This window comes from Pecten maximus, chromosome 12 (genome assembly GCF_902652985.1).
Source record: "Pecten maximus chromosome 12, xPecMax1.1, whole genome shotgun sequence".
Lineage (NCBI taxonomy): Eukaryota > Metazoa > Mollusca > Bivalvia > Pectinida > Pectinidae > Pecten > Pecten maximus.
In genome coordinates this window covers 28,378,120-28,401,496 of record NC_047026.1, presented here as the reverse complement: position 1 = coordinate 28,401,496, position 23,377 = coordinate 28,378,120, and the positions used below count along the sequence as shown (strand labels likewise).

At 34.9% G+C, this 23,377-nt stretch overlaps 1 protein-coding gene and 1 long non-coding RNA gene across 3 annotated transcripts in view; one reads left to right on the top strand and one right to left on the bottom strand.

Moving 5' to 3' along the window:
* The window catches only part of LOC117339617 (calponin homology domain-containing protein DDB_G0272472-like), a 42,444-nt gene that overhangs the window by 6,276 nt on the left and 12,791 nt on the right, over positions 1 to 23,377 (top strand). For both annotated transcript variants that reach the window (XM_033901307.1, XM_033901308.1), the window contains exons 5-21: positions 358 to 476; positions 1,237 to 1,296; positions 1,630 to 1,767; positions 2,234 to 2,325; positions 5,759 to 5,836; positions 6,418 to 6,661; positions 6,960 to 7,040; positions 7,839 to 7,949; positions 11,948 to 12,172; positions 12,875 to 12,954; positions 13,097 to 13,256; positions 16,931 to 17,000; positions 17,682 to 17,873; positions 18,728 to 18,837; positions 20,083 to 20,180; positions 20,730 to 20,822; positions 21,234 to 21,342. In XM_033901307.1, the coding sequence (XP_033757198.1) occupies positions 358 to 476; positions 1,237 to 1,296; positions 1,630 to 1,767; positions 2,234 to 2,325; positions 5,759 to 5,836; positions 6,418 to 6,661; positions 6,960 to 7,040; positions 7,839 to 7,949; positions 11,948 to 12,172; positions 12,875 to 12,954; positions 13,097 to 13,256; positions 16,931 to 17,000; positions 17,682 to 17,873; positions 18,728 to 18,837; positions 20,083 to 20,180; positions 20,730 to 20,822; positions 21,234 to 21,342 (2,060 nt within the window). The remainder of the gene's footprint in view (positions 1 to 357; positions 477 to 1,236; positions 1,297 to 1,629; positions 1,768 to 2,233; positions 2,326 to 5,758; positions 5,837 to 6,417; positions 6,662 to 6,959; positions 7,041 to 7,838; positions 7,950 to 11,947; positions 12,173 to 12,874; positions 12,955 to 13,096; positions 13,257 to 16,930; positions 17,001 to 17,681; positions 17,874 to 18,727; positions 18,838 to 20,082; positions 20,181 to 20,729; positions 20,823 to 21,233; positions 21,343 to 23,377) is intronic.
* On the bottom strand, positions 8,938 to 10,318 carry LOC117339619. Its single transcript, XR_004535276.1, has 2 exons — positions 9,929 to 10,318; positions 8,938 to 9,307 (listed from the first exon to the last, which is right to left on the bottom strand). It is a non-coding gene; the product is annotated as an uncharacterized LOC117339619 (long non-coding RNA).

Sequence of the window (23,377 nt, the reverse complement as noted above, 5' to 3'; positions counted from 1 at the left end):
GACCTTCCGGAGCTGAATCGCTGGCTGAGCGGGGTTGCTACCTTGTCAGAGCGGAATCGCTGCATGAGCGGGATCGCAGCGACATCGCTTGCGCGGGATTACGTCGGGATTGCAGCGGGGTTTTAATCCCCATCGCTCGACAGGCGCAAACGTGCTGTGAGCGTTTGAGTACCAACTTGTTAATTGATCACCCTCCTCGTACTGTAGGTTGATCCCATCCCCAACAACCACATGATCAGCCTGTGAAGTATATATGAAAATTTCCATTCCATTTGAGAAAGAGTAATATTTTCTTTTTCCCAGACTTATATAACAGCTAACATGCATTAATAGATCATTAATCTAATTATCTTACAGCTTTGGAAGGAATTTCTATGCAGTTTTTAGCGTTGCCTTCAGGCAGTGTGGGAAGAGACCTTTCTGAGGGGGCCAATCTGTTCACCTTAGGTATCTCTTACTACCTGAACGCCACAGAGGTAATTTACTGATGAAACCAAATTCATTGTTAATCTTGGATAATATGAAGGAGTTTCTTCATACATTAAAAAATGTGTTAATCAAAGTCAATTATAACTGTGTACAATACTACACTAGGCAGTTATATTTGACTTCTGATTTCTTATTTTGTAAGTTGGTACTTCATGGCTATTATGACTACTGTACTAGATCATGTACTATCAACCAATAGGTAGGAAGTATAAGTACCCTGCAATGTTTCACAGGATTTTTGGTAATCTTTTTATTATATTTCCACCAGAATAAAGCGAAATGAAATGGCCTTGTAAAATGTAACCAATATATATATATAATATGCAATATATATTAATGTGTTGTATGCCTTTTCTGTCCTAATTCCCATTATTGTTATCATGTTCTAGTCCTTTTTTCATGTAAACCTATTAATCAATCTTAGTTTATCATATATTATAATACAGTATTGTCTTTGTTTTTAATTAATTAATCATACCAGTATGATTTATAAATTTATTGTATAATTTGTCTTTAAATGTGTTATACATTAAGCCAACAAAGTGTATGTTTTTATTATGACTGATTAAAAAGAGCTGTTCTTTATTTGTATACATTTCAAAATTGTTACAAGCTTTGTGACACTTTGGGTGGTGACACTGTTGGCAGTGTATCATCTTTAAGTAACGGGTAAATAAAGTCGGATATTAAAGTTGATAGTACATTTTTGTATGCAACAATGCTTCATCTTAACGCATAATGTTTCAGATGGTTGGTCCGATAAACCTGCAAGTTTGCGTGAGCCGTCAGGATGTCGTCACCAATAGTGTGAGTTAATTAATTGTGTAAACTGTTCAAATCATAACTTAATTGTTTTATTTTGTTTATGAACACATGGGATAGCCTGATCTTTGATTATTCATAGTTAGAAGTGAGCCATTGACTATAATTACACAGTCTTGCAGTCTTCCTATTCAAGAAATAGACTTCTAATTTTTGGCTCCAACTTTAGACTGAGTTATAAGTCAAACTTATTTATTGTCCATAATAAGTTCATCTGACAGAGCAACCTAAGATAGTGTTGTTTTATGATTGATTTATGAATTTTTATAGCAGCATCCCCAAAGGGAGATAACTTGAGAATATTTGTATTGTTTGCAGATCCTTTATCAACATGGCCTCACTGCTCTCACCTTCTTTATGGCGCTCATTCTTGGTGTCATCATCGTCATCGTCGTGGTTGTACTCTATCGCTTCCTATCTAATCGCAAAGGAGCGAGAACTGTTCATGCTGGAGAGGTATAACCACGAATTATCTCCCCTGACTTTGATCGACATACATCTAGTATCTCTGATCTGTTTCTATATTGTTTTATATTGTTAGAACTTATTATAAAAGTTATAAGATATCAATGAACACCAAACCTGACATTTGTAGAGTGAAACTATACACCCACTAAACCATTACTCCAGGAATATTACCTGAATGTAGCTAAAATTGAAAAAGGATAAAAAAAAATTGAGAAATTACTGGATAAGAATGACTTCTGCTACACCACCAGCCTTATTACATTCTTATGACAGCCAGGGTTACCTATGAATATGAACTAGCTGATGATTGATGATTTTAGTAAAACTGTAGTTTATCCATAGGTGTGACTCATGTGAGTTATCAAGCTCACTGAAATGTACATTTAGATTCACTAGTTAACAAGTACAATTGTAATTGTGTCAGCTGTGTTAACATTAAATTTCTTATTTGTAGCATGATGTCATAATTCACGAAAAGGGAAATCGCCTTGTGATGGATTATGGGAAGGCTATATCAAAGAAAGGACACACTATAACAGACTACAGGTATATTATATACATAAACTATAACATACTACAGGTATATTATATACACAACCTATAACAGACTACAGGTATATTATATACACAAACTATAACATACTACAGGTATATTATATACACAAACTATAACGGACTACAGGTATATTATATACACAAACTATAACGGACTACAGGTATATGATATACACAAACTATAACAGATTACATGTACATTATATACACAAACTATAACAGACTACAGGTATATTATATACACAAACTATAACGGACTACAGGTATAGTATATACACAAACTATAACGGACTACAGGTATATTATATACACAAACTATAACGGACTACAGGTATATTATATACACAAAATATAACGGACTACAGGTATATTATATACACAAACTATAACGGACTACAGGTATATTATATACACAAACTATAACGGACTACAGGTATATTATATACACAAACTATAACAGACTACAGGTATATTATATACACAAACTATAACGGACTACAGGTATATTATATACACAAACTATAACAGACTACAGGTATATTATATACACACTATAATAGACTACAGGTATATTATATACACAAAATATAACAGACTTCAGGTATATTATATACACAAACTATAACAGACTACAGGTATATTATATACACAAACTATATCAGACTACAGGTATATTATATACACAATATATAACAGACTTCAGGTATATTATATACACAAACTATAACAGATTACAGGTATATTATATACATATTGTACACAAACTATAACAGACTACAGGAATATTATATACACAAACTATAACAGACTGCAGGACTATATTATAACCACAAACTATAACAGACTACAGGTATATTATATACACAAACTATAACAGACTACAGGTATATTATATACACAAACTATAACGGACTACAGGTATATTATATACACAAACTATAACGGACTACAGGTATATTAGATACACAAACTATAACGGACTACAGGTATATTATATACACAAACTATAACGGACTACAGGTATATTAGATACACAAACTATAACGGACTACAGGTATATTAGATACACAAACTATAACGGACTACAGGTATATTAGATACACAAACTATAACGGACTACAGGTATATTATATACACACTATAATAGACTACAGGTATATTATATACACAAACTATAACAGACTACAGGTATATTATATACACAAACTATAACGGACTACAGGTATATTATATACACAAACTATAACAGATTACAGGTATATTATATACACAAACTATAACAGACTACAGGTATATTATATACACAAACTATAACGGACTACAGGTATATTATATACACAAACTATAACGGACTACAGGTATATTATATACACAAACTATAACAGATTACAGGTATATTATATACACAAACTATAACAGACTACAGGTATATTAGATACACAAACTATAACAGACTACAGGTATATTATATACACAACCTATAACAGACTACAGGTATATTATATACACAAACTATAACAGATTACATGTACATTATATACACAAACTATAACGGACTACAGGTATATTATATACACAAACTATAACGGACTACAGGTATATTATATACACAAACTATAACAGATTACAGGTATATTATATACACACTATAATAGACTACAGGTATATTATATACACAAACTATAACGGACTACAGGTATATTATATACACAAACTATAACGGACTACAGGTATATTATATACACAAACTATAACGGACTACAGGTATATTATATACACACTATAATAGACTACAGGTATATTAGATACACAAACTATAACAGACTACAGGTATATTATATACACAAACTATAACGGACTACAGGTATATTATATACACAAACTATAACAGATTACAGGTATATTATATACACAAACTATAACAGACTACAGGTATATTATATACACAAACTATAACAGACTACAGGTATATTATATACACACTATAATAGACTACAGGTATATTAGATACACAAACTATAACAGACTACAGGTATATTATATACACAAACTATAACGGACTACAGGTATATTATATACACAAACTATAACGGACTACAGGTATATTATATACACACTATAATAGACTACAGGTATATTATATACACAAACTATAACAGACTACAGGTATATTATATACACAAACTATATCAGACTACAGGTATATTATATACACAATATATAACAGACTTCAGGTATATTATATACACAAACTATAACAGATTACAGGTATATTATATACATATTGTACACAAACTATAACAGACTACAGGAATATTATATACACAAACTATAACAGACTGCAGGACTATATTATAACCACAAACTATAACAGACTACAGGTATATTATATACACAAACTATAACGGACTACAGGTATATTATATACACAAACTATAACGGACTACAGGTATATTATATACACAAACTATAACGGACTACAGGTATAGTATATACACAAACTATAACGGACTACAGGTATATTATATACACAAACTATAACAGACTACAGGTATATTATATACACAAACTATAACGGACTACAGGTATATTATATACACAAACTATAACGGACTACAGGTATAGTATATACACAAACTATAACGGACTACAGGTATATTATATACACAAACTATAACAGACTACAGGTATATTATATACACAAACTATAACGGACTACAGGTATATTATATACACAAACTATAACGGACTACAGGTATAGTATATACACAAACTATAACGGACTACAGGTATAGTATATACACAAACTATAACAGATTACAGGTATATTATATACACACTATAACAGACTACAGGTATATTATATACACAAACTATGACAGACTACAGGTATATTATATACACAAACTATAACAGACTACAGGTATATTATATACACAAACTATAACGGACTACAGGTATATTATATACACAAACTATAACAGATTACAGGTATATTATATACACAAACTATAACAGACTACAGGTATATTATATACACAAACTATAACGGACTACAGGTATATTATATACACAAACTATAACGGACTACAGGTATATTATATACACAAACTATAACAGACTACAGGTATATTATATACACACTATAATAGACTACAGGTATATTATATACACAAACTATGACAGACTACAGGTATGTTATCTATACAGTAATTAATTACAGTGTATGTTTTTCATATCTGTTTTTAATTATTCAAGCTTGTTCTTGATTCACACAATCTTATCTTGTCTTGGAATAATGATCATTGATAACCAGCCAGTGTAATAGTACAGCAATTGCTTGATTTGATTCCGTGTATTATAAGATATAGGTACATTAAAGGTTATCTTTTAAGTTTTAGCTTCACGTTCCTAATTTTTTCAGTTTGGTGAATGAGGATGAGAGTATTGTTGGTATTTTGGCCATGAAGGATCGCCTTGGACGTCACAGAGAAATCGACAAGTAAATATGAGATTCTGCTACACAGATAAAAATGTCCCTGCTTAAGTTTGTAGTTCTACCTAATAAGGAAATCTATATCTAATAATAGGTTGTCCTATGGCTTGTACTGCATGTTATAGTTAACACATGCTTTCAGAGGTCATCTGTTGCACCGATCCACCGATCCACCGATCCACCGCCCCCACCCCTCCCCCAACCCCTTAGGATCCCCTCCACTGCCCCATTTCATCATATTACTACATGGAAATTGTTTGGATGTAATGCCAATTAGCAAAGGTACCCAAACAATTTAAAAATTCAGAATAAAAAAAGAAAAAATAATAAATAGGTAATTTTATTTGTCACCTGGTACATATCTCCTGATAGTAAATGTGATTACAAGTACACGTATATGGTCTATAGGATCTAATTTTCACAGATTTTCTAATACAATTATTGGTATTGATGACAAAATTATTTAACATTGCATTTAAACACAAACCACCTGATAAGAGGGATACAGGAATGTAACTTGTGTGTATATGGTGACGTGTATTTTCCCAATGAATCCTTTACCACATGATGGTGTTGTGTTTGTGTAGTTTGGATATCGCTGCTACCATAGCAATAGATGAGGGTTTGGAGGACCAGAGAAACGAATCATCAGAGACCGTCACAACCATGTACGTCCAGGTCATGAAACAAAATGGGGATATCTCACAGTCAACAGAGGACGCTGTAATTCAGAAACATCGGATGAGGAAGGGTGTCCTCCGTAAAAGTCTTGATGATGAGTACCAAGGAGAAAAGCGAAAACTCCTCAAGAAACTCTCCGCTAAAAATAAGGTAATTGCCTACCTTGGTCACAATAAACTGTTTTAGTTTGTCAGTTTTGATGCTAAGATGTTTTACTGATTTGTGGTTAAGGACATAAATATCATTTTACTGAATTCATTCAAAATAAATTCAATGTTTCATTATATTGGTTGTGTAAAGCATATTGTGTACAGTAATTTATTGACGTAAAAACTGACAGGTCATCTAATGATTATGAAATAGAAATGTGAGCTTAGGCAAAAAGGATTTGTGGAATGTATCTCTGAGCAAGGTGTTAAATTGTAATGGAGTAAAAATTGAATTCCAGGCCAAAATGTCAAGACTTCACCAGAAACAGAAAGTGGACAAAAGGAAATTGATCAGTGACATGACTGATGTAGGAGATGAGGTCAGTATGAGGGGAGGAGAGGTCAGTATGAGGGGAGAAAAGGTCAGTATGAGGGGGAGATGAGGTCAGTATGAGGGGAGGAAAGGTCAGTATGAGGGGAGGAAAGGTCAGTATGAGGGGAGGAGAGGTCAGTATGAGGGGAGGAAAGGTCGGTATGAGGGGAGGAGAGGTCAGTATGAGGGGAGGAAAGGTCAGTATGAGGGGAGGAGATGTCAGTATGAGGGGAGGAGAGGTCAGTATGAGTGGAGGAGAGGTCAGTATGAGGGGAGGAGAGGTCAGTATGAGGGGAGGAAAGGTCAGTATGAGGGGGGGGGAAGGTCAGTATGAGGGAAGGTCAGTATGAGGGAAGGTCAGTATGAGGGGAAAAAGGTCGGCATTCAGTGGTTTCTTTAGAAACAGGGATTGTATTTTAGGGCGTTACTTTTGGCATCACAGAGCGAGAACAATTATCTAGTGTCGCAATTGCATCGCCTGGAGCCTAGTCTTTTAATGTATTTTCTTCATTTTTTCTGAGGGATTTGCTTACATGTTGTCTGTGATGTGAAGTTAGTTTGTATGTTGAAAAGTATATCTGATGTACATTTTACAAATGATAAATAAATCAATTAAGATTCAAAAATCATGATTTAAGCTGTGAGTATTAGTTATTCTACCTTTGTATTTGTGTGATATAAAAATAGTTTTGAAAATTTCTTTTGAAATAAATAAAATGTTAGGAAAACAAATCCCTGTTGTTAGTTGAGTTATATAACAATAAAAAGACCAGAAATAATGATATTATCCTACTCTGGTCCCCAGGAGAGGAAGCAGCTGCTGGACCTAATGGATAAAGAACAGCAAACAGAGCAGGAGGAACAGACATATCGCCTAAAACTGGAACAGGATGAGGAGATGGAAAACCTCCGGAAGGTAACTATCTGATCCCAGTTTCATCAGCCTCCCTTTACTAAAGGAAGTTCCCTTTAGGAGTGTTGATGTACCTAGTTCCTGATCCAATGATTCACTCTCCTTTATGTATGAATCTGTAAGTGTATGGAATTCTCTATCTTAATTAATTACATTTTCATGATTTTGTATCTGGCAAAGTCCCTCTCAGAGTCATTATTTTTTTTACAAAAAACATTCTTTAATGAAAATATATTGTTACTTTGTTGTTTTAAATTATTAAAAGAATTTTGATTCATAATGGAAGAGTTGTAATTTGAAATATTTCAAGAAACATTTTGCATTGGAATAAATTGTATTGTATCTTTTTTTTAAAAGAATTTCTATTCTTCCAAATGAGGTATTTCAGAGATATTACAGTTAAGGGTTCAATTTAACCAAGCTCTCCTGGGTGGATTATACAATTAGCAATGTAAAGGAAGAATATTATAGATATGATCCTGAACTATACCATGTACCTACATATCCCTACCATATTTATAGATATATATGATCCTGAACTATACCATGTACATACATATTCATACAATATATGTAATTGTAATTGTTTTGGATTTTAATGTCACATACAATGTAATTATGATGTCAGCATGGGTGACTCACATATTTACATGTAGTGGTGACTTGCATATTTAGGGGTGACTCACATATTTAGGGGTGACTCACATATTTAGGGGTGACTCACATATTTAGGGGTGACTCACATATTTAGGAGTGACTCACATATTTAGGGGTGACTCACATATTTAGGATTGACTCACATATTTAGGGGTGACACATATTTAGGATTGACTCACATATTTAGGGGTGACTCACATATTTAGGATTGACTCGCATATTTAGGAGTGACTCACATATTTAGGGGTGACACACATATTTAGGGGCGACTCACATATTTAGCTCTGAGGTAAAAATGAATTCAATGCAGCAAAAATAAAGCAAAAACATCAAATTAATGTAAAAGTCTGTATTTCTATCATTCAGAGCAATACTGCATGCTGTTACAATAAAACACCTTATAGATACAAACTTTATATACAAACATCTATATTTTATTCCATATTCCTTTAAACTAAATCAATGCACACTTACATAACAATACATCAAAGGTTATTTAATTTCTAGTTCATGAATGTTTTTCTTGTCATTATTAATCTCTGTTGTCACTGCAATAATGGCTTATAGTTTTTGTTGACATTCGGTAGAATATTCATCATATGTTGATAATACCAGTTCTTTTTTTCAGTACAGTTACAATATCTTTTAACTCTTCCTGTCATTTCCGTCCACTTCAGAGCTCACTGTATCTTTTTGCATTTGTGCTGCAAAAAAATAAAACAAAACAATATTACATAAAATATTGATCAATTGATGTTATTCTTTGTAAGCCAAAACAACTATATTAGATATTTGAAGACATCTTTAAATGTCAACAACTAAATCTGGCTTAATTATATTTTTTTTAATGTGACCACTCTAGATATTTCATAGTGGAGAATCAAATGTTCGACCTTCCCAGTTTAGGCATATATATCACAAGTTGACTATCCATAGAGTAAAATTTTGTATGATGCCTAGATCTAGAAGTGCTGTCTTATAAACAGAAGCATGGTTAGTTTTGTATACAGGTTTTATTGTCAGTTTGTCTTAAAACTATTTTTGTGCAATAATTGCAACATAAAAGTGTATCTAAAACACAAGAAATGAATGTAAAAATACACATTTCTCATATATAATGTTCAACTTTCCTAGGCTTTTCTGTTGTAAAAGATAAAATATACAAGAAGTTTTTGTTTTTGTTAAATGTTCTAGTGTTATAGCTCTGTATTTTTTTCACCCCAAATTTCCAAAGATTATAGAATAATGTTTTTTTTTAGATCAGTAAATCATTCTTATATCAATTGAAACATTATTCGTATGTTATTATAAATCTCACCTCTCACCATTTATTGTTGACCCTTGGAAATCTTCATCTGGATCACTTCACTGAGTCCATCTTCTGTTTGTATAAGTCACTTATTTACAGAACTTTCAACATGCAGATGTAGATAGGTTGCACATATCCTTACCATGTTCAGAATGACAGAAGTTGATTCTATTTCCAGAAGTGTTTGATAGGACAATTTATACTAATTCACAGAGATGTAAAATGTCCACATGCAGCCACAGGAAACTCAATTCAAAGTGGAGACCTTGTTTTACATTGGTCAATCTTAAGTTGGGGCACAGGAAAGGTTTTTCATTCATACAGACTTAATAAAAATGAAGATTTGTGGGTTCAACAGATGCTTTTTAAAATACTATAAAATTGCATTGAAGTTACTTTCACAATATTGTTTCATTTTATGTATTTATTACTGAAATAAATCATCAAATAAGTCACAATACTGTCAGTTAGAAATGAATCTTATACCCCAGGGTTGGCCCCATGGTGTCTGGAGTCTGACTGGCATGGACTTCCTGTACTCATCAGCTTGAATTGGTATCATATTACCTTGGTCAAGCTGGGCCAGTCTACTTATAACATATCCTCTCATTTTGTTTGTTTACACATATTGGTGTTGGAAAGGTTTTTGATAATAAGGCTTCAACATATATTTTGCTGAAATTTGTACTGATGGAAGTTCAATGCACATAATTTGTAGGTTACCCTTAGAATGAATATCACTCCTAGAAACAACTGATTATACCAGAGACATATATGTGTATATATGTCTCTGATTATACTACCGAAAATATCATAATATGTCCACTGATAACTTTAATAAAGGGGATTTTATAAATACATGTGTAAAATATCTAAATGAAGCAATACTTTAAGCATTATTATAAATTGGTTGGATATCTAAATTTGAAAAGATATGAATGTCATGATTACTATTGAAGTTTTATGAATATGAATTGCAATTTAAACAATATAATAATTGATTACTGAAATCATTCAATTTTTGATTCAAAAAGAGGTGTTTTTACTCTGAAGAAACTCATATTCACCTTTAGATAATCAGATATGAAATTATTAAAAGTTACAGATTTTGAAATAGAAAATCCATGCTGCTGTGACTTAGTAGATTTTCATGTCTCACAAGTAACATCAGAGTAGAAAATTTCTAAGTCCACAACATGCAGAATATTGTAAAGGACTGAAGGCTTGCAAGCTTGCAAAAAGAGAACTCTCCTGCAAGCTTGCAGAATGACTCGCAAGCTTGCAGAAGGGCTTGCGGGCTTGCAGATGAACTCGCAAGCTTGCAGATGAACTTGCATGCTTGCAGAAGGACTCGCAAGCTTGCAACCATGTTCTTGCGAGCTTGCAGAAGGACTTGCAAGCTTGCAGAAGGACTCGCAAGCTTACACCCATGATCTTGCGAGCTTGCGGATAGCTTAAGTTGTAGGACCTGCCTGCTTGCAAGCTTCTTACTAGCTTGCATATAGCTTGCGATGAGTAAAGTAAGCTTGTCGCAAGCTTGCCGCAAGCTTACTGCAAGCAAGTATTTTTGTTTGGGACTCACATATTTAGGGGGTTGAACCACATATTTAGGAGTGACTCACATATTTAGGGGTGACACACATATTTAGGGGTGACTCACATATTTAGGATTGACTCACATATTTAGGGGTGACTCACATATTTAGGGGTGACTCACATATTAAGGGGTGACACACATATTTAGGGGCGACTCACATATTTAGGAGTTACTCACATATTTAGGGGCGACTCACAATTTATTTAGGGGGGTGGCGCACATATTTAGGATTGACTCACATATTTAGGAGTGACTCACATATTTAGGAGTGACTCGCATATTTAGGGGTGACACACATATTTAGGATTGACTCACATATTTACGATTGACTCACATATTTAGGGTTGACTCACATATTTAGGGGTGACACACATATGTAGATACAGCAATGTTTTCCTTATAAGGTCTATATATTACAGTGTAGCTTTCACTTTGTAGGAGTTTGTGGCTCGTGAGAGGATTAATCAAAAAGAGCTCCACTCAAACATGCTCAAAGACCTTGAAGTGGACGGCAAACTAAATGATGAAAAAGTCCAGTGGCTACTATCTGAGCACAAGGAGTCACAGAAACGCCTTGAGCATGTTTACGATGATGAGATCTCCAAACAAAGGATGCATCTTGAAGAGAAGCTTGAACGGCGAAGGGGCCTGTCTAAACTTAGTGTGAGTAGACGGTTTAGGTTGGAATCCTAATGTATCGTGTAACACTAGTTCTGATTTAGTTCATACTTTAGTAATTTCTGTGCCATCATACTTGATTAGTTTCTGTGCCAATGCCATATGATCTGATGGTACTGAAGTGTGTCATGGTTTACCTTGAGATACACCTCTTAATGCAGCCCTGGAACAAAACGGAAAATTCAACAATGGTGTCAACATTATTAAAAAAATTACATTATTAGAATCCATTTCCATTGTAAAAATTCCTAACAAAAGACAAGAGGCAGAATGGAAACCAGAGTGATATAACAGTGTTTTCCCTGTCTGGTAATACCGGTGTCATATCACATTTGTATGTCCATTTGAGTTTCGTTAAGAACTACATATTTTATTGAGGGACATCTATTCCTCTATTGTAATCTATCTATATAGTCTGAATTTATATATTACATAGGAATGTTCTGAAACCTCAAAAATAGATACAACTGTTATATATTTTATATATTTTACTATGGTTTGTTTTGCACTTGTGGCATTCTCCATAAAAGCTTGTACCACAAAATGATTAAATTAATTTCAAACCTTTAAATTAAATGTACCCAACATTACATGTTATATACATTTGTAAGTACAATACTACACTAATACAGCTAGTTAACCCACAATCACACATTGTAATAATATTGTGGGTTTTTTTTATTCCAGGAACAAACAGAAGATGATATGAGTGACACTCTGAATTACCTAGCATCTAATATGAACGACTTTATCACAAAGGCCAAAAGGTGAATATTATATACATGTACTTTGCCACATTTAGGTATATTTTTTTATCTACCTGTGAAAGTACAACGAGATACGTTTTTCACTTCAGACAGTTAAAGTTTTGTCCTTGACTAATATTTGATCTGATCTTAACCATTTTAGGGATGGAATTGTAAATGGGGATGAGGCCAAAGAGATGTTTGAGAAGGCCAAGAAGGAGATGATTGCCCTGAAGGAAAAGATGGAAAAGGACCGCCGCAAGCAAGCGGAGGATCTTCACAAAAAACTCAGCAACATGAAAAAACAGCGCATGACAAATCTGGTGCGGACTCTATACTCCTCCTGATGTTAACTATTGTTTATACTCCTCCTGATGTTTACTGTTGTTTATACTCCTCCTGAGGTTTACTGTTGTTTATACGCCTCCTGAGGTTTATTGTAGTTTATACTCCTGATGTTTTCTGTGGTTTATACTCCTCCTGAGGTTTACTGTTGTTTATACTCCTACTGAGGTTTACTATTGTTTATACTCCTCCTGATGTTATTGTTGTTTATACTCCTCCTGATGTTTACTGTGGTTTATACTCCTCCTGATGTTTACTGTTGTTTATACTCCTCCTGAGGTTTACTGTTGTTTATACGCCTCCTGAGGTTTATTGTAGTTTATACTCCTCATGATGTTTTCTGTGGTTTATACTCCTCCTGATGTTTAGTGTGGTTTATACTCCTCCTGATGTTTACTGTTGTTTATACTCCTCATGATGTTTTCTGTGGTTTATACTCCTCCTGGTGTTTACTGTTGTTTATACTCTTCCTGATGTTCACTGTGTTTTATACTCCTCCTTATGTTTACTGTTGTTTATTCTCCTCCTGATGTTTTCTGTGGTTTATACTCCTCCTGATGTTTACTGTTGTTTATTCTCCTCCTGATGTTTAGTGTGGTTTATACTCCTCCTGATGTTTTCTGTGGTTTATACCCCTCCTGATGTTTAGTGTGGTTTATACTCCTCCTGATGTTTTCTGTGGTTTATACTCCTCCTGGTGTTTACTGTTGTTTATACTCCTCCTGAGGTTTACTGTTGTTTATACGCCTCCTGAGGTTTATTGTAGTTTATACTCCTCATGATGTTTACTGTGGTTTATACTCCTCCTGATGTTTTCTGTGATTTATACTCCTCCTGGTGTTTACTGTTGTTTATACTCCTCCTGAGGTTTACTGTTGTTTATATGCCTCTGAGGTTTATTGTAGTTTATACTCCTCCTGATGTTTAGTGTGGTTTATACTCCTCCTGATGTTTAGTGTGGTTTATACTCCTCCTGATGTTTACTGTTGTTTATACTCCTCATGATGTTTTCTGTGGTTTATACTCCTCCTGGTGTTTACTGTTGTTTATACTCTTCCTGATGTTCACTGTGTTTTATACTCCTCCTTATGTTTACTGTTGTTTATTCTCCTCCTGATGTTTTCTGTAGTTTATACTCCTCCTGATGTTTTCTGTGGTTTATACCCCTCCTGAGGTTTACTGTTGTTTATTCTACTACTGAGGTTTACTGTGGTTTATACCCCTCCTGATGTTTTCTGTGGTTTATACTCCTCCTGATGTTTTCTGTGGTCTATACCCCTCCTGATGTTTACTGTTGTTTATACTCATCCTGAGGTTTACTGTTGTTTATGCTCCTCCTGAGGTTTACTGTGGTTTATACTCTCCCTAGTGTTTACTGTTGTTTTTGCTCCTCCTGAGGTTTACTGTTGTTTATACTCCTACTGAGGTTTACTATTGTTATACTCCTCCTGATGTTTTCTGTGGTCTATACCCCTCCTGATGTTTACTGTGGTTTATACTCCTCCTGATGTTTACTGTGGTTTATACTCCTCCTGATGTTAACTGTTGTTTATACTCCTCCTGAGGTTTATTGTGGTTTATACCACTCCTGATGTTTTCTGTGGTCTATACCCCTCCTGAGGTTTACTGTTGTTTATACTCCTCCTGATGTTTACTGTTGTTTATACTCCTCCTGAGGTTTACTGTTGTTTATACTCCTCCCGATGTTTACTGTTGTTTGTTCTCCTCCTGATGTTTACTGTTTTTTATACTCTTCCTTATGTTTACTGTGGTTTATACTCCTCCTGAGGTTTACTGTTGTTTATTCTCCTCCTGATGTTTACTGTGGTTTATACTCTCCCTGGTGTTTACTGTTGTTTATACCCCTCCTGATGTTGTTGTTTATACTCCTCCTGATGTTTTTGTTGTTTATACTCCTCCTGATGTTTACTGCTGTTTATACTCCTCCTGATGTTATTGTTGTTTATACTCCTCCTGATGTTTACTGTGGTTTGTACTCATTCTGAGGTTTACTGTTGTTTATACTCCTCCTGATGTTTACTGTTGTTTATACGCCTCCTGAGGTTTATTGTAGTTTATACTCCTCCTGATGTTTTCTGTGGTTTATACTCCTCATAGAGTTTACTGTTGTTTATACTCCTCCTGATGTTTACTGTTGTTTATACTCCTCCTGAGGTTTACTGTTGTTTATACGCCTCCTGAGGTTTATTGTAGTTTATACTCCTCCTGATGTTTTCTGTGGTTTATACTCCTCATAGAGTTTACTGTTGTTTATACTCCTCCTGAGGTTTATTGTAGTTTATACTCCTCCTGATGTTTTCTGTGGTTTATACTCCTCCTGGTGTTAACTGTTGTTTATACTCCTCCTGAGGTTTACTGTTGTTTATACTCCTCCTGAGGTTTACTGTTGTTTATACTCCTCCTGAGGTTTAATGTGGTTTATACTCCTCCCAATGTTTACTGTTGTTTGTTCTCCTCCTGATGTTTACTGTTTTTTATACTCTTCCTTATGTTTACTGTTGTTTATACTCCTCCTGGTGTTTATTGTTGTTTATACTCTTCCTGATGTTCACTGTGGTTTATACTCCTCCTGATGTTTACTGTTGTTTGTTCTCCTCTTGATGTTTACTGTTTTTCATACTCTTCCTTATGTTTACTGTGGTTTATACTCCTCCTGAGGTTTACTGTTGTTTATTCTCCTCCTGATGTTTACTGTTGTTTATACTCTCCCTGATGTTTACTGTTGTTTATACACTTCCTGATGTTCACTGTGGTTTATACCCCTCCTGATGTTTACTGTTGTTTGTTCTCCTCCTGATGTTTACTGTTTTTTATACTCTTCCTTATGTTTACTGTGGTTTATAGTCCTCCTGATGTTTACTGTTGTTTATTCTCCTCCTGATGTTTACTGTGGTTTAAACTCTCCCTGGTGTTTACTGTTGTTTATACTCCTCCTGATGTTATTGTTGTTTATACTCCTCCTGATGTTTACTGTGGTTTGTACTCCTCCTGATGTTTACTGTTGTTTATACTCCTCCTGAGGTTTACTGTGGTTTATACTTTCCCTGGTGTTTACTGTGGTTTATACTCCTCCTGATGTTTACTGTGGTTTGTACTCCTCCTGATGTTTACTGTTGTTTATACTCCTCCTGATGTTATTGTTGTTTATACTCCTCCTGTTATTGTTGTTTATACTCCTCCTGATGTTTACTGTGGTTTATACTCCTCCTGATGTTTACTGTTGTTTATTCTCCTCCTGATGTTATTGTTGTTTATACTCCTCCTGATGTTTACTGTGGTTTATTCTCCTCCTGATGTTTACTGTGGTTCATAGTCTCCCTGATGTTTATTATAAAATGTTCTTTTTATGTCGATATAAGAATATAATGTTTAAGGTTAAAAAAATATTGTCACTGCTATGACTACCATATTGATTTGTCAATAAGTCCATAAATGGTGGTAAGCCAGTCCATATCTACTACAGCCTATATCTACTGTATTACAGTTAGTCCTTGAGGAATATACTAGAAATGTTCATTTCATTTTCTTGTAGTTGTTCCGTCCCCTACTTGATTAATCCATTGGCCTCTTGGATTTCCTGATGGATACAGTACACAGCAAAAAGTACAATGTTTTTATTAATGTATTTCAGCAAAAACAGCAGGAATCTGAGCTACAAGGCTACTTGAAGTCCCATTCTGTCCAGACAGACGGACCAGTGGGTAGGAACATTTATTATTTTAGATTTACATACATATACATAGTAGGATGAAAGTTTTGACATGAAGTGGTCCTAAAGTGTTAAAATCAGAAAAACAAGGCTAAAGCTGTACAGATCAATAGGTGACCGGTTCATTGGTGATCATAGGATCAACAATTGCAATATTTTGTGGATTGAGTTGATCGGTAATCTGATCTATTTTGGGATTGTTTATTAATTAGAGATACTACACATACCACCGATAGTGTCACAAAAATGCATAAAATGGCACATGGTATAGAAAAGTATGCGAAATTAACACTAACAAATGAAAAAAATGCAAATTATCCTAAAATTTTCGCTGATAGTTACATACCAAATTTAGAGACAGCCCACTTACATACCAAATTTAGAGACAGCCCACTTACATACCAAATTTAGAGACAATAATTTTAAAATGCAAAGAGTACATTTGTTTAGTATTGTATAAAATTATATGACAACCATTCTTGTTTTAAATCCTAATTACATGTACTTTGTTCGTGTACATGATATTAAACACTCTTAAACCTTTTAAACAACAAGAGATTTTACCTGTTATCTTTAGTCTGATGAAAATTTAATCATCATCACTGCCAGAATACACACACATGTAAATATATTTTGATATAATGTGTACTGACACAGTGTTTGTTTATCACAGATCCATTATCATTTGTGGAAGGGAAGCTTCAGCTTCAGTCCAAACACCGAGATGAGGCATTCAAACTTAGTGATCAGTTGGACGAGGAAAATGCCCAAGACCTTGTCGCTCTACGAGAAGAGATTTCCACTCAGACAGAAGAGGATCTCAGTAATCTTCAAACACAGCTCATCAACAACCTAAAAACCAAGGGTAGGTTGTCAAATTTAGAATGCATTGACCTCCACATCTGGGTAAGGTCAAGGTTACATATTCTTATATAATTATATATATATTTACATTTATCCTAATTAAAATAGAATACATATATCTTGTAACTTATTAATAACCATTGATATAAGGCGAAGTATAAATCATTCAGTCATAGACACATTGACCAAACCAAGGTGGGCTACTTGGTAGGTTAATTAATATCACAGCACTAGTTGGACACATTTCATCAAAATCCTCAAAACAAAATGTAGATCAAGGACATAATGACCTTACGGCACCTCATAATCAACCTCTAATCATGAGCTCAGTGGAAATCACATCATGCAATATCTGATCTCAGACAAGGTCAAGGTCACTACACCTTCTATATTGAAACCAGGTCAAGGTCACTGTAACATTTAAACTGAAGCTGGATCAAGGTCACTATAACTTCTTAACTCTGGTTGGTCAAGGTCATTACAACTTCTAAACTGAAGCCAGGTCAATGTCACTACAACTTCTATACTGAAGCCGGGTCAAGGTCACTACAACTTCTTAACTGAAGCTGGGTCAAGGTCACTACAACTTCTTAACTCAGTTCACTGCGACTTCTTATCTCAGGTTGGGTCAAGTTCACTACAAATTCTAACCTCTGGTTGGGTCAAGGTCACTTCAACTTCTAACCTCTGGTTGGGTCAAGGTCACTTCAACTTCTAACCTCTGGTTGTGTCAAGGTCCCTACCACTTATAACTTCAGCATGGTTCTGAGACATTGGTTACTTCATTCCATGACTAATTGACTAAAAGAAAAGTTCATCAATAATGTTTTATTAGGATGATCATCATTGTTTCAGGGTTTTCTGAGGACACCGCCCGGCTGTTGATAAAAAAGCACCGTGATGCAATGGCCAAGCTGCAGGACTCCCAAGAGGCTAACCGTCATAATCAAATGATCAACATACAGGTCAGTATCAACTTAATAAAGTTGGTGGTCACTTAGAGAACTGGTCCAAGTGTCAACAACATACAGGTCAGTATCAGCTTAATAAAGTTGATGGTCACTTAGAGAACTGGTCCAAGTGTCAACAATATACAGGTCAGTATCAGCTTAATAAAGTTGATGGTCACTTAGAGAACTGGTCCAAGTGTCAACAATATACAGGTCAGTATCAACTTAATAAAGTCGGTGGTCACTTAGAGAACTGGTCCAAGTGTCAACAAGATACAGGTCAGTATCAGCTTAATAAAGTTGATGGTCACTTAGAGAACTGGTCCAAGTGTCAACAATATACAGGTCAGTATCAACTTAATAAAGTCGGTGGTCACTTAGAGAACTGGTCCAAGTGTCAACAATATACAGGTCAGTATCAGCTTAATAAAGTTGATGGTCACTTAGAGAACTGGTCCAAGTGTCAACAATATACAGGTCAGTATCAACTTAATAAAGTCGGTGGTCATTTAGAGAACTGGTCCAAGTGTCAACAATATACAGGTCAGTATCAGCTTAATAAAGTTGATGGTCACTTAGAGAACTGGTCCAAGTGTCAACAAGATACAGGTCAGTATCAGCTTAATAAAGTTGATGGTCACTTAGAGAACTGGTCCAAGTGTCAACAATATACAGGTCTGTCATCTTGTAAGTTAGGATACTGGTCATCTCTGAATGTACAGATAGAAGTTAAGATAGAGGTCATCTCTGAATGTACAGATAGAAGTTAGGATACTGGTCATCTCTGAATGTACAGGTTGAAGGATTGTGTTTTTTGCTTACATTTTCATAGCAGCAAGGGACATTTGAGGATACTTAAGTACTTTGTCAGATATATTGATTAACCCCTGTAAAATTTAGTCCCTCTTCTCAAAATGGGAAATCCCAAGAATTTTAAGTTTGTGCATTATGAGAAAAAGCTGGACAAACTTTTTAAGGACAGGAATTTCTGGTAATAAGATGGACCTGTAAATATCAATCAATCCTACAAAATCCGTATGGTTCTATAGTACTAGAATCTTCTTGGATTTTCGAAGACTTTTACTAGCAACACATGTACAAGTTTTGGAAAATGTTCATTCCATACTCTCATATAATGGTCACTTTGAGAATCAGATACACACAGAAATGGTCTGATTTGAATTTTCATTTTTAAAGTTGTTTTTAAGCTAATCTATAAAATAGGGTGTCCTATCATGTAGTGTTGATTTGACTTGACAGGAGAGGCTCAGGAGGAATCAAGCTGATCTAGAGATGAGGAAAGTACAGGAGAAACAAGAACAAGCACTACTTCGGGAACGTGAGGAAAAATTAGTCAAGTGAGGAAAATTGTCACGATTAAATAATATGTCTATTCTAAGATATCTTATTCTCTGTTTAAAGCAACAATAAAATTTTACTGATATCACTTTCATTTAATATCATGTCAAAATACATTGGTTAATGATAAGTATATTAATTAACTTCTTTCATTATTTAGTCCAAATACACAACACTTTTGATACATTGTATGATTTCATATGATACTGGAAATCTAGTAGGAAAGGGCTTATGTAGGCTTAGTGTGTTGTCTTATCCCTCTAGTTAAACATTACTGTAATATTCTGTGTTTTACAACTTGTTATCCTTGTTATGTTAACTCAGTAGTTTGAAACATAATGAAATGTTAAGTTTTTCTTAATACCACTAATGATATTAAATGGAATAGAGAAAATACATTGTACATTGAAACTTAATTATATTTTGGAAAATATCAACGAATATTGATCATGTGCATATTTCCTTTAAACTGATAAATTAAATTTCTATTGTCCCCAAAAACAATGAATACACTTTCACTTATTTAAATATGTGCTGTATAATTCCAGCAACCTGATCACAGGTCAGATGGTAATGTCTGACGATGAAAGGGACAGGATCCTACAGGAACACGAGAAACAGATGGTCAAACTGGAGAACAAGTGAGTCAAGAGAAACAGAATCTCAAACTAGATTTTTTTAATATAGGAACTAAACCTATAACAAGTGGGGACTGTGATATCTCAGTTGGTTAGAGCGTCACCATATGTAGCCTAAATTGAAGATCTGAGGTGCATGGATTGACACTCCCTACCCGTATCAATTGGTTTTTTTTTCAGGAAGCTGAGAAAGGGACCAGTTTATGAGTTGTTCATGTGTTCTTGGGCAAGACACTTTACTCTAATTGCTCTCAATGCATGTAACAGGTCTCCTATATCCTATGTTGTTCAGTAAGGTAGCCACCAGCTACTACAAGGAGACCTGACTCAAAATGACCCTGCATGGCTGCTCACATGATAAACATTAAGCAAACAAGATAAACATAGGAACTTATAGCATTTTGTGTTTTGTAGCCTCACTTTGAACAAGCTTCGACAGAAGAGGATGTTGGAGGAAAAGCTGATGGAGAAACGAGACAGACAGATGCACAAACTACAGGAAAAACAACTGCAGCAAACACAGGTATTGTAATATATTCATGGTACATCTAAACACTGGCCAGCATTATCATCTCTGTTCTAACATGTGAAATGCTAATGAAGCATTCATTTGGAAACCACCAAAAAGTTGGCTTCATCCTTCATGAATCAATCCACAATATTTATAATTCAGTATCAATAGAGATATCTAATTGGATCATGATATCATACTGACTTTAGTCTTTGATGTATCAATGTTAATGTACAAAAATTAACGCTTGGGAAATATCACAAATATACATTTATGAGTATAGGCAGACTTGTGTATGAGACCACTGATGGGGGCGGAGAAAAAGATAGCTTTATATAGACAGGTGGTAGGAGGTTCATGTTTAATGTATTACATTTCAGTGGGAGCCAAAACAGGCCTTTATATACAGGTTTTGTTAAAAAGAGGTTTATATGGCCAGAACATAAAAAGGTATTGTTTCAATAAAAAATTATTGTAAAAAAGACACAAGATCTTAGCACCTTTCAATATAAATTGACAGATACAGTAGAGCCAAAAAATTATTTAAACTGCAGCATACAGCTGTTTTGTCACTCTAGGACTCGTCAGTGATGTTAGGGACATCATACAGCTGTTTTGTCACTCTAGGACTTGTCAGTGATGTTAGGGACATCATACAGCTGTTTTGTCAATCTAGGACTTGTCAGTGATGTTAGGGACATCATACAGCTGTTTTGTCAATCTAGGACTCGTCAGTGATGTTAGGGACATCATACAGCTGTTTTGTCACTCTAGGACTTGTCAGTGATGCTAGGGACATCATACAGCTGTTTCGTCTCTCTATGACTCGTCAGTGATGTTAGGGACATCATACAGCTGTTTTGTCACTCTAGGACTCATCAGTGATGTTAGGGACATCATACAGCTGTTTTGTCACTCTAGGACTCATCAGTGATGTTAGGGACATCATACAGCTGTTTTGTCACTCTAGGACTCGTCAGTGATGCTAGAGACATCATACAGCTGTTTCGTCCCTCTAGGACTCGTCAGTGATGCTAGAGACATCATACATTCTGTTTGTCACTCTATGACTCGTCAGTGATGTTAGGGACACCATACAGCTGTTTTGTCACTCTAGGACTCGTCAGTGATGTTAGGGACATCATACAACTGTTTTGTCACTCTAGGACTCGTCAGTGATGTTAGGGACCATACAACTGTTTTGTCACTCTAGGACTCGTCAGTGATATTAGGGAAATCATACAGCTGTTTCGTTCTTCTAAGGCTCGTCAGTGATGTTAGAGACATCATACAGCTGTTGTCCTTCTAGGACTCTTCAGTGATGCTAGGGACGTCATACAGCTGTTTTGTCAATCTAGGACTCGTCAGTGATGTTAGGGACATCATACTGCTGTTTTGTCAATCTAGGACTCGTCAGTGATGTTAGGGACATCATACAGCTGTTTTGTCACTCTAGGACTCGTCAGTGATGTTAGGGACATCATACAGCTGTTTTGTCACTCTAGGACTCGTCAGTGATGTTAGGGACATCATACAGCTGTTTTGTCAATCTAGGAGACATCAGTGATGTTAGGGACATCATACAGCTGTTTTGTCAATCTAGGACTCGTCAGTGATGTTAGGGACACCATACAGCTGTTTTGTCATTCTAGGACTCGTCAGTGATGTTAGAGACGACCATACCGCTGTTTTGTCACTCTAGGACTCATCAGTGTAGTATTGATATCTGGTGGGAAACTAAAAAAAGTCAAAGGAAAAATCATAACCTGGATGGGGGTGCAATGTAGCCTACAATTCAATAAATTTCATAATTAACAATACTTGATTTAAAAGAACATATTTCAGTAGTATGCCAAATTTATCCTCCAATCAGCTCCCTCCCCTAGTGTAAAAGTTAAGTACCAAATATATATCCTCAAAAAGGCCCTCTCATCTAGTGTAAAAAATTAGTATCATATTCATTCTCAGGTAAACATCTTCCCCTAGTGTAAAAATTAAGTATCATATTTATTCTTAAGTAAACCCCTTCCTCTAGTGTAAAATTTAG